At 36.3% G+C, this 12,276-nt stretch overlaps 1 protein-coding gene across 2 annotated transcripts in view; it reads left to right on the top strand.

The window, feature by feature from the left end:
- Ly75 (lymphocyte antigen 75) overlaps window positions 1-12,276 on the top strand; it is an 80,898-nt gene that overhangs the window by 55,118 nt on the left and 13,504 nt on the right. For both annotated transcript variants that reach the window (XM_042683462.1, XM_042683463.1), the window contains exons 23-29: window positions 122-282; window positions 1,389-1,518; window positions 3,429-3,655; window positions 5,066-5,231; window positions 6,286-6,453; window positions 7,841-7,957; window positions 11,354-11,548. In XM_042683462.1, the coding sequence (XP_042539396.1) occupies window positions 122-282; window positions 1,389-1,518; window positions 3,429-3,655; window positions 5,066-5,231; window positions 6,286-6,453; window positions 7,841-7,957; window positions 11,354-11,548 (1,164 nt within the window). The remainder of the gene's footprint in view (window positions 1-121; window positions 283-1,388; window positions 1,519-3,428; window positions 3,656-5,065; window positions 5,232-6,285; window positions 6,454-7,840; window positions 7,958-11,353; window positions 11,549-12,276) is intronic.

Genomic DNA, 12,276 nt, shown 5'->3' with positions numbered 1-12,276 from the left:
ATCTTTTTACAGAGGAGGCTAATTTAAGAAATAGGCAGAAGGTATTGACATTTTTAGCTCAGGCATATTTTTAATTTCACTAAGTCAAATAATTTTTTTAAAAAATATCTCATTTTAACAGACTTTATTACATCCTTGCTCCCGGAGATGGAAGCTAACTTATGGATTGGTCTGCGCTGGACTGCCTATGAAAGAATAAACAAATGGACAGATAACAGAGCACTAACATACAGCAACTTTCACCCACTGCTGGTTGGTCGGAGGCTAAATATACCAACAAATGTGAGTTTTATTTGAGTAGATAATTTCAATAGTGTTATGAACTATTGGAGTTTCTCATCAGTTTCTGGATTAACAAGCACCTATTGTATGATTCTGTCTGTATGACATGTCCAAAATGGAAAAGCTTGTGAAAACAGAAAGTGAATTAATGGTGGTCAAAGGAGGATGGAAGGCTTGTGAGAATAAATAAAGTATTTACAGAAGGGAAAGTGTTCCAAAATTGATTAGGATGATGGTGTCTAAAAAAGGTTGATTGTACACTCTGATGAGTGACTTGAGTCCTATATGAGCTGTAGCAGAGTAAAGCTATTATAGGCTCAACAGACTTAGCAGCGCCACCTTCAGGTACAAAATCTGGTTCCTCACAGTTCTGGGGGTTCCCAAGCACTTACTGCAAATGTACTATGGACAGAACCTTGTAAAAAAAAAAAGTTTTACTAAACATTTGAGAAATGTAGATTCTCTATCTCAGTCTCCTGAATCAAAAAGACAAAATAAATGATTACTGATCATTCGCCTTAAGAACTACATAGAAAGAAGCCATATGCTTAATTTCTGGCTGATAATTTCTTTTCTTTCATTTCTTTTTTTTGTTGTTTTGGTGTGTGGGTGTGTTGGTACTAAAGCTCACACTCAGGACCTGGACACTGTCGCTCAAGGCTCTACCACTTGAGCCACACCTCCACTTGCTAATATTTTTTCACAAGAAATAAGGAAAGGAAATGGGGCACTCAGTGAATATATAGAATCAAAGTAAATTCTCTGTTATATGATACAAAATGTTTACAGATAGTTGAGTTAAACAATCATGTTTTTGCTTGCTTGAATTGTCAAAACTGAAAGCAGAGTATTTAGTTTCATTATTGATTTCTGACAAATTGATGTTTGAAAATAACTTACCAGTATTTCCATGATCACCTTTTTCTTTAATTTCTAAAGTTAATTGCCCTATCCCTAGGCTTTGAAAGTGTGTCAAGTTTTCTTAGTTCCTTCATTGTTTTGTTTTTTAAATACGGGGAAAGCACCAATTTGGGGTATAACTATTTTCCTGCTGATCTTCTTACTGTTAGTTGCATGACTGTGTGATATGTTGTCCTTTTGTTTAGTTCTTTGAGGAAGAGTCCCTCTACCACTGTGCTCTGCTGCTCAACCTTCACAAGTCACCTTTCACCGGGACTTGGAATTTCACTTCCTGCGCTGAAAGCCACTTTGTGTCTCTCTGTCAGAAATACTCAGGTATCAACTATTAAGTACATAACTGCGCTACTTTATGCTGTCAGATACAGGTTTTTTTTATAAAATATAAATAAATGTGTGTATATTTATACTTATGTGGCTTAAAATTCCAACCTGAGTAACTTTATATTAACTTAATGAGGCAAATCATCTCTTGAAATATATTTTTATGTATCATTACAGTACTTAATTAAATGTAAAATATGTTAGTAGTAGTTGTTTACTGAAATTAAGGTATGGCTGGATTTTGTTCTTTCTAGTATTTCTTAGATTTTAGTTTTTCTCTGGGAGAAAGACTAAGAAACAACAGTATTTTTTTTTTTTAGTTCAATAGTACTAATAAATACCACTGTTAGGGGCTAGGAAGCTGGCTCAGTGGTAGAGTGCTTGCCTTGCATGCATGAGGCCCTGGGTTCAATTCCTCAGCACCACATAAGCAGAAAAAGCCGAAAGTGGCACTGTGGCTCAAATGGTAGAGTGCTAGCCTTGAGCTGAATAGCTGAGGGACAGTGCCCAGGCCCAGAGTTCAGGCCCAATAACCAGAAAAAAAAGCAAAGCAAAATAAATAAATAAATACCACTGTTAATAAATGTCACTGGATTTTTATAATGCATATAAAAGTAAAATGTGTACTTAAAAATAGAAACTACACCAGTGGCTCAACAACTGTAATCCTCGCTACTCAGGAGACTGAGATCTAAGGATCACAGTTCAAGACTAGTCCCAAAGCAACTCATCTCCAATTAACTATCCAAAATTCTGGAAGTAGAGCTGTGACTCAAAGTGGTAGAGAAACAAAGCTCAAGAACAGCATCCAAATGCTGAGTTCAAGCCCAGGACTGGCAAAAATAAAAGGAAGAAAGAAAACAAAAGAGAGGTAGGGGTGTGGGGAGGAGAGGAAGGAAGGAGGGAGAAAAGAAGGGAGGGAAAAAGGAAGGAAGAAACAAACAAAATAGATTGGTTATAGTTTCTTATGTCTGTAATCCCCCAGCTGCTTGAGAGATCAAGAAGACAGCAGTTCAGGGCTATCCTGGTCAAGAAATTATCAGTAAAAACACATCTCATCAAAAGAAGCTGGAGGTTGTAGTGGACACTTATCATCCCAGCTATGTAGGAGGTATAGTAGGAGGTTTATAGTCCAGCCTGTTCTAGACAAAATGCAAGAGCCTATCTGAAAAGTAACTAAAGCAAAAAAGGGATGGAGACATGTGGTCAAATGGTAGAGTGCCTATCAACAACATAAAATCCTGAATTCAAACCTTAGCATTGCAGGAAAAAACAAACATGGAATCCATTCATATTTTGGAAGCAAATATTACCTTGTTTTTCATCAACCACAGTGAGTTTTTAATGAATGCTTAAGAAAAAAACTTTTGTGACATAATGAGAATCTTAAGTAGATATTTCCTGTACTTTTTTGCTAAAATTTTTATTCATCTACTCCATAGACTGTAGTGCCTGCCTTATTCAGGTAAGGCTTGTGAGGAGGGCAGAAATTCAAATACAAGCTGAAATGTTCACACATTTTTCTGTGGCAACACTCCCTTCCAGTTGAAAACTTTGTAAGGGGACACTTCTAAATATCTTTCCCAGTAGATTTCAGATAAAGGAGGCCATTGCCGCCACAATGAGTGAGTAATTTTACTGTGGGCTATTTTTTCAATAGCTATTCTCCTTCCCAAATCAGAGCAGCTAAACCAAATTTTCTTCTGATTTTTAAAACCATATGCCACAGGTCGTATGTTCTACCTAAGACGTACAGCAAGACATATTTGATTCTCCCAGCTCAACTCTAAAATTAATATCCAGGCAAGTAGTATCTAAAGTGAATCAGTAAGTGAGGAAGTCTGAAAATGCCCTAGCACTTGCAGAATGTGAGAGGCTATTACGGTCTTTTCTTTCACACACAGATTTTGAAGATAGACAGCTCTTGCAGAATGTTTCAGAAACTGTAAAGTATCAAAATAACCTGTACAAAATAATCCCAAAGACATTCAGTTGGCATGAGGCTCTACAGGAGTGTGAGAGAGAGCGCATGCACCTCGTGAGCATCACAGACCCTTACCAACAGGCCTTCCTCTCCGTGCAGGCCGCCCGGCGGAACTACTCCCTTTGGATCGGCCTCTCCAGTCAAGATGTGAGTTCTCACTTCCAATTGTCAGGGCTGTTCTATAGCCTACAAGTTTTACAGGTCTTTTTTCAGTCTACTGTGGTAAACCAAAAGGAATATAGATCCAGAGATCTTCAAATCTTATTCTATTACATTTCAGGATTATATGTTTTTGTGTGTGTATGACAGTTATCTTTCACAAGTGGAACTTGTAATGCTTTATTATAGGTGAAAAAAGACTATAGTGGACATAAATAATTGAGTACTTTTTCTGTTTATTGAATCAAAGTCAGAGCTAGAATTGGGAGCTACTGTATCTCTTCAGCCACAGAAGTTAAGCAGAATTTTAAAAAATCAAATGAGGCAGGAAGGAGTTGGGCTCACAAGGATAATGAAGGAGGCTGAATATGGTTGAAATAGGTTGTTTGCAATTATGTAAATAAAGCAAGGAGGGGTTGGGGAGGTGGCTCAGTGGTAGAGCGCTTGCCTCGCATGCATGAGGCCCTGGGTTCAATTCCTCAGCACCACATAAGCAGAAAGAGCTGGAAATGGTGCTGTAGCTCAAATGGTAGAGCACTAGCCTTGAGCTGAAGAACTGAGGACAGCACCCAGGCCCAGAGTTCAGGCCCTACAACCAACCAAAAACAAAAAAAGAAAAAGAAAATAGAGCAGGGAAACCGCTAGAGATTGTTTTGAAGGAAGGTGGAAAGGAGAGTGATATAGGATGAGATTATTTTGGAATTCATACTGTACATGTGTAGAAATGTAATAATGAAATCCCTCCCGTATAATTAATGTAAGGGGAAGGAAAGGAAAAGAAGGGAAAACAACAAGAAGGAAGAGGAATGGAAAGACAAGAAATATAATTACATGAGATGATTAGTAGATGTTCTTCAACAGAAATTAAACAAAATTAAAATGTTAGCAAGAGTGAATAAAGAGTAATCTTTTGAAAGAAAAGCAATATTGTCACTGTAGAAAAATTTGTATACTGGTTTCAGACCAGTGAACCCCTAAACCATTGTAGTCTCACACATGGTCCCCTGGAGGTATGATTTTTGTCTTTCCATCATGCCATAGTGTCTCTATTGAATCTGTGTCTACAATAATCCTCACTCCATTGTAGCCTCCTGGTTTCCAACAAGCAATAGAGCAACTGGTTAGGACCATAGACTCCAGTAACTGGTGGCCCAGTGCTACTGCTCATAGTCTATGTGACTTTGCACACATGGTTAGATAACCTCTGTGATGTGGAAATAGTAATAGTTCCTCTCTTACATGGTTGTTATGAGATATAAATAAATCAGTGGGACAGAAGCTAATACACAGTGTTATAAAAATGTGTGTTATATATAAAACAAAATTGAAAGTTATTAGAATGACTTCAGGAGTCTCAGGGATAATGAAAGTATAACGTGTATTTCTGGCCCCCTCTAGGATGAGCTCAGCTTCAGTTGGTCAGATGGGAAGCATCTTCATTTTAGTCGCTGGGCTGAAAACAACCAGCAACTTGAAGACTGTGTAATATTAGACACGGATGGATTCTGGAAAACAGCTGATTGCAATGATAACCAATCAGGGGCTATTTGCTACTACCCAGGAAGTATGTGAATTTAAGTTATTTTCTTTCAAACATATAAGTCTCATGAGTAGTAGAATATTGGGGGAGTAGTTTTATAAAATTTTGGTGTTGTGAAGAAATTATTATCATACCTTTTTCCAACAAAATTTCTTACAGCAATTTGAATCACTTATTACTACTCAACATTTTGACATTAACATTTTGTTTTAGAAATATCTTTTACTTTTACATCTGCTGACAATATTAATTGATGTTTAAAGTCCCATGTTACTCAGCCTCATTTTCATATATCTTGTACTTAGCTCATTTTAGAAAACATAGTTTTGTGGGAATTCTCTCATACTTCTTAATATCAATTAACATTCCGTGAACTACTTAAGATTGGGACCAAATATGGTAGATTCACTTGAGTTCATCAGATGGCAGACTTCCTAAGGTTCTGCAATCTCTGCAAGGTGTAAGAAAATAGTTTTCACCAATCAGGCCCATACCTGTGGGTAGAAAGAACACAGTACTTCAGAGACAAAAAAAAAGAGACTTTTTTATGAGGTAGGGGAAACACTGGTACTAAAGATCTCTACTAAACATCACATCAGTAGAGCATATTTATATGGCATTTTCTTTCCATAAGAAATTTATTTTCAAAAAAGAAATCAGATTTTCTGGAGCCCACATTTTAAATAATAGGTGGTTGGTTTGGCTAAAGGAATAACTTACTTAAAATATTAAGTATTTTATTAAAATGTTCTCTTAAGAGACATTTAAGGATGTCCATAAACAGAAAGTAGACAATGAAATCTCAAAGTAATACTTAGGTGCTTATTATTAATTAGTATAGTTGTATCATTTCTCTGAGGAGGCCTCAGCAGGGGTGAGAAAATTGAGTTGAATAATTTCCTCCTTACAGAACGCCACTCTTCTCTGTGCTGTATTTGAATAGAAGCAGAGCACAAACAGTACCAGCTGCTATGTCTCGGCTTCTTGGATGTTTCCTACAAATCAAGCCTAATGACTAGGAACAGGATTTAACATTTACATTTCAAATTAGAATTCTAACATTAACTCTTTTTTCTAGATGAGACTGAAAAAGAGATCAAACCAGTTAAGAGTGTCAAATGTCCATCTCCTGTTCTAAACACCCCATGGATAGCATTTCAGAACTCCTGCTACATTTTCATGATAACAAAGAATAGACATACAGTAGCAACCCAAGACGAAGTCCACTCTAAATGCCAGGAACTAAGTATGTATATTGTACTGTTATGTATTGTGCCACACTAACTTTTTTGTCACTGGTGTTGTATATATTTCTCATTACCATTAAATCTCAAAAATATATTATCTCCTAATTTCCACACTGTCGATTACAAAGTATTAAACTTAAATGTTGAAATTCAAGTTAAAATGAAAAACATAGGAGTGGAAGTGGAGCTGTGGCTCAAAGTAGTAGAATGCTATCCTTGAGAAAAAAAGCTCAAGGACAACCTATACCCACCCGTGAGTTCAAGCCCTAAAACTAACAACAACAAAAAGTATAGAAGTAACCTCTTTACTCATTAGAGAATAGTCTGTCTTTGCATCTTCTTCAGTAGAGAATAAATGATACTAGAGAGCAGAGAACTAAATGCTAAACCAGCTAGACTAAGGGTAAGTTGAAAATAGGTTAGTTTCACTGGTCAGAAGCAGTATTCATACTTAAAGAAATATTTCACAATTTCAGCTCTCAAGACTTGGGAGAAATTGCCAATGAAATCTACTGAGGATTCCTAGCTTTTTCATGGTGAAACTGATAGAACCATGAACCTTATGGAAACACCTGTGGAAACTCAAATCAGTATTCCACAAAGTATGCTCTGCAGAGCTGTAGTCTTGAGATGAAGATCTCTCATCTCAAGATGAACATCAGGGTTAAGGAACTCTAGACTGAATGCCTACTGTGAGACATTATCAAAGTATGTTAACATATATCTTAAGAAATATTGCTATAAGACATCTTGTTTAACTATGTTTAAACCAATGTTTGTAAACAGTTTTATCTATGTATAGCTTTTCTGAGAAATCCCCTCATTAATTTCCTGGGAAATAATATAGTTTGGAAATATTGAACATTTTAAGCCCTCATTTTAAGCACTAAAGGCTGAAAGTGTGGTCCAGTTGGTAGAGTGCCTGCCTAGTAAGCACAAATCTTTGAGTTTAAGCCCCTGCACCAACAAAATAATGAGAGAGAAAGAGAGAAGAGGAAGAGAGAATTTTAAGGAAAAGAAAGATCTATTTTATAGTTCATCCAAGGTTGTGTTTATTACAGGGTAATCTTTGACAATATACATTCATAATAGGTAGATATATAACACTTACAGATGAACTATAAATGGGGGAAAGTAAAGTGAAACAATTTCTTAAATTGTCTATTCAGCTACCAGATTTCCACTCTTCTGTAAAATCAAACTTAGCATCAAAGTGTTTGAAAACTTCTTAGACTGTTCACTTTAATACAATGAAATCGTATTAAATGCTTTCTTGATGTTTCTTTCTAGTTTCCAGTGTTATTTAGGTTTTAAAGAATATTAATCTATCAAACAAAGTCATGTTCCAGATAAGTAGTTATTAAAATTACTATTTCTTATTAACAGATTCAAAAGCACATATTCTGAGTATTCGAGATGAAAAGGAAAATGACTTTGTTCTTGAGCAGCTTCTATACTTCAGTTACATGGCTTCTTGGGTCATGCTAGGAATAACTTATGAAAGTAAGTGATGAATCTAATATTCTCTTTATTAGCATTTCATTAAGATATATTTATCAAGCTACAAAAATATACTTCTTCAAACAAATACTAGGGTATGTGCCTTTGTTATACATTTTCCAACAGGCTTAGTGTTAAATAGTGGACGATAATTCCCTTTCCATACTTCCTTCCAGCAGCCAAGACTAAATGAAAATGGCCACACCATAGAAATTTCTTGTTTTTAATTTTGAATAAATAAGAGCTGATTCCCACTTCTATAAATGTTGCACCTTGAGTTTTTGTAGCATTGGCTTGGGACACACACACACACACACACACACACACACACACACACACACACACACACACACACACACACACACACACACACACACACACACACACACACACACACACACACACGGTAAACAACAGAAAAACAAGGTTCCTGGTCTGACAGAAGGGTAGAGTATTTGAAATTTGGGTGAAAAACTACTAATTCAAAATATGATTTATAAGAATATTTTAACACAAAAATAACCTAAAAGAAACAAAGTCAGTTTATAAACATACTCAGTGGTGTCTTGAGATTAGGAAAAAGAAAATCTGTCTGTGGACCTAAAGTATAAAAAGTGCACATGTTTCCTATAGAAGTTTTAATGGGAGCACAGGATAGTGACCCAGAGTTAGTGCAGGAAAAGAGGCTGGGCTGCTCATTTGGCCAATGAATGTGACTATTTCTTTGCTATCCAATCCATCTATAGCTTGCCAACGTTTTCCCTAAATGTGAATTAGCCATGGATAAATTAATGAAGATTACATTACCACAAGAAAGAGACGACTTAGCTTGAGAGTTGTGGATGAGTTCATCATGTTAATACTTAGTTGGCCAAGTCTTACCTTCAACAACATTTAGGGGTGGAGGGAAAACAAAGAGGTAAAATAAGTAGAAAGTTCCTAGGTTTTCTCTGAAAGTGACTGAAGAAACAATGGCCTTCTATTAGGCTCTGGAGACCAAATCCAGGATACGGAGATTTATTTAAATTGTACTCTCTGGTGTAGTTATAATACCAGGAACAACAAAATGTATTCCATATTCTGAAAAAGCATTTTCAGACCTGAAGTAAAACCAGGGTAATATAGAAAGCTGTTTCAGAAAAAAAAAAAAAGTGAGACAAAAGACAAAGGGGGAACCAACTCAGCAGTGCTACTCACAAGGCAATATGTTGGAAGTGATTTGTACAACTTGGGATGGTTCGGGGAGGGAAAGTGGGAGAAAAATGAGGGAGGAAGTAACAAGTTCAACAAGAAATGTACTCACTACCTCACTTACGTAACTGTAACCCCTATGTACGTCACCTTGACAATAAAATTAAAAATAAAAAAGAAAGATGTTTCAGACAAAAGCAAATTTGGTATTCATTTAAATATAATTCTTACGAATATCTGTAAGTCACTGTTCTGAGTTGTTTCAAAATACTTACAAAATATTTAAAATAGGACATATATGTAGGCTTTGGGATCTTTAAAACTATCTGATTTCTCAACAGTAGAAAGAGTTACTCTTTCTTAAATAACTTTAGAAATATAGTACTGCATGTTGTGTCCATCAGAAAACTGGTAACTTAAATTGGGAGAAAGAAAAACAAAGGAGAAAATACAAGTGGCACAGTAACCAACAAAAATCAAAATATTCACAGTATTTATGGGATGGCCCTGGTGTAGACAGATGTTAAGGATTGCTAGGGAGCAATCAGTGAAAAGTAGAGCCTAGACTCTGGTGCTATATGTAGGAAAGGATGTCAGCGTTCTTCATTCTAAATAGGGCTGGCAAATTTGTTATTATAAATAAGAAATGCTTCTCTGAACATTAGTGTACAACTGTTTGTATGGACATGTTTTCATTTCCCCTAATACTCACTTAGATACACAATTTGCTGTGGAATGACCTTATCTTTTGTTTTTTCTTTGGGCAGCTAGCAGATTGTTTCCCAATTTATCTGTGTATTTTCCATTGCCATCACCAGTGTTAAGAGTTCCAATTTCTCCCTGTCTATGCTAAAATGTTTTTTTCTGTCTTTTTGATGACAGCCATTTAGGTAGGTATGATGTTTTCACTAGGTTTCTCTGATGATAATGATACGAACCATCTTTTCATATGTTTATTGGCTATTTGCCAAATACTATTTTTGGAGAAATCTCTATTCATTTTTTAATTGAGTCATTTGTCTTTTGATTGTTAAGCTTTAAACATTCTGTAAATATTCTGGATGTTTTTCTGAGATGAATGATTTGCACAAGCAATTGGTATCACTTTCCTGGCTGCACAAGTTTTTCATTTTGATGAGGAATGGCTTCCCTACTTTTTCTTTTTCTTTTTCTTTTTCTTTTTTCTTTTTCTTTTTTTTTCTTTTTTTTTTTTCAGTTGTAGGGCTTGAACTCTGGGCCTGGGCGCTGTCCCTGAGCTCTTCAACTCAAAGCTAGTACTCTACCACTTGAGCCACAGCACCACTTCTGGTTTTGTGAGTGGTTTATTGGAGATAAGAGTCTCGCAGACTTGGAAGTGGCACTATAGCTCAAGTGGTAGAGCGCTCGCCTTGAGCTGAAGAGCTGAGGGACAGCGCCCAGGCCCAGAGTTCAAGCCCCACGGCCGACCAAAAAAAAAAAAAAAGAGTCTCGCAGACTTTCCTGCCCGGGCTGGCTTTGAACCACGATCCTCAGATCTCAGCCTCCTGAGTAGCTAGGATTACAGGCATGAGCCATGGTGACTGGTTGCCTAATTTTTCTTTGACCACTTTTGCATATGTGAGGAGGCGTTATCTACTCTACCTTACTTCTGGGTTCTTTAAATAAGGGTTTTATATACTTTTGAGCTTGCACTGAGTTTTGTGGTGACAGCCAGAGGCCCAGCTTCATGTTTGAAGACATGGATACCCACTATTCAGGACTATATGCTGAGAAAATTGCTCCTTCCATATTGAATGTCTTCACATCTTTTTTAAAAAATCAGCCATTGGTGTGCTCACCTGTATTCAGCATAAATTATATCCAAAGAAGAGACTTGTCACCTATTATGTAAAGTATCATTGATTTTTAATCAAATAGTTATGATCATTTCAACTGAAGTTAAACATATGTAAGAAAAATGATATTTGGTTTAAAAAATGACCAAATGTTAAGCAATTAAAGGACAGAATTATAAGTAAATTTTTATTTACAGGCTTATACTTTTTATTTTTCACACTAAAAAAATGTACTATTTACTATTATAACCAGAAAATATTTTAAAGAGATGTACATAATCACACAATTTTTGGAAGGTGGAGCAGAAGGAAGAAATTAGTCATTTGAAATACTAACTTGTAACTGTAAAACTTAATCTCTAAGCTTAGTGAAAAAAAAATATTCCTTCTCTAGATAGCTCTCTGATGTGGCTTGATAAGACTTCACTGTCCTATACACACTGGAGAGCAGGAAGACCAACAGTAAAAAATGGGAAGTTTTTGGCTGGCTTGAGTACTGATGGTTTCTGGGATATCCAACCGTTTAATGTTATTGAAGAAACACTTTATTTTCATCAGCACAGCATTATTTCCTGTAAAATCGAAATGGGTAAGTATGTGCACAGTGTTTTCCACTCCAGGGGAGGTTAAGACCATGCGCACTTTCTGAGCATTCATCCCATGCCACAGTTTGACTTAAACATTTACTGCTCATGATGAATAAAGGAAGATTGTAAGAAGACTTGGATATCCAGTTGAGAATGAGTTTATTAACTTAGGATATAGCTGACCCAAATCTTTTGTTCAATAACATGTGAATACTCTTAATTTAGGAGTGAAAGGAAGAGATGGAGACATAAAATAGAAAGTTCCTAAGCTTTGGGGGCTGGGAAGGTGGCTCAGTGGTAGAGTGCTTGCCTTGCAAGTATGAGGCCCTGAGTTCGATTCCTTAGCACCACATAAGCAGAAAAAAAAAAAAAAAGAAAGTTCCTAAGCTTTGTTTATTTACCTTCTTCTTCTTCTTTTTTTTTTTTTTTTTCCAGTCCTGGGGCTTGAATTCAGGGCCTGGGCTGTTTCTGTTCCTGAGCTGCTTTTTGCTCAAGGCTAGCACTCTACCACTTGACTCACAATGCCACTTCTAGCCTTTTCTGCTTATGTGGTATGGAGGAATAGAACCCAGAGCTTCATGCATGCTAGGAGAACACTCCACCACTAAGCTACATTCCTAGCCCATCTTTTTTTTTAATTGTTGTTATCACAAAGTAGTTGTACAAAGTAGTTGGCATTTAACAAAGCAGATTATGAGTACAGTATATCTTGATCAGTGTCACCCTTTTC

The sequence above is a fragment of the Dipodomys spectabilis genome, unplaced genomic scaffold (assembly GCF_019054845.1).
Source record: "Dipodomys spectabilis isolate Male_0828 unplaced genomic scaffold, ASM1905484v1 ptg000081l, whole genome shotgun sequence".
NCBI lineage: Eukaryota > Metazoa > Chordata > Mammalia > Rodentia > Heteromyidae > Dipodomys > Dipodomys spectabilis.
This window is presented reverse-complemented; position numbering and strand designations above follow the sequence as displayed.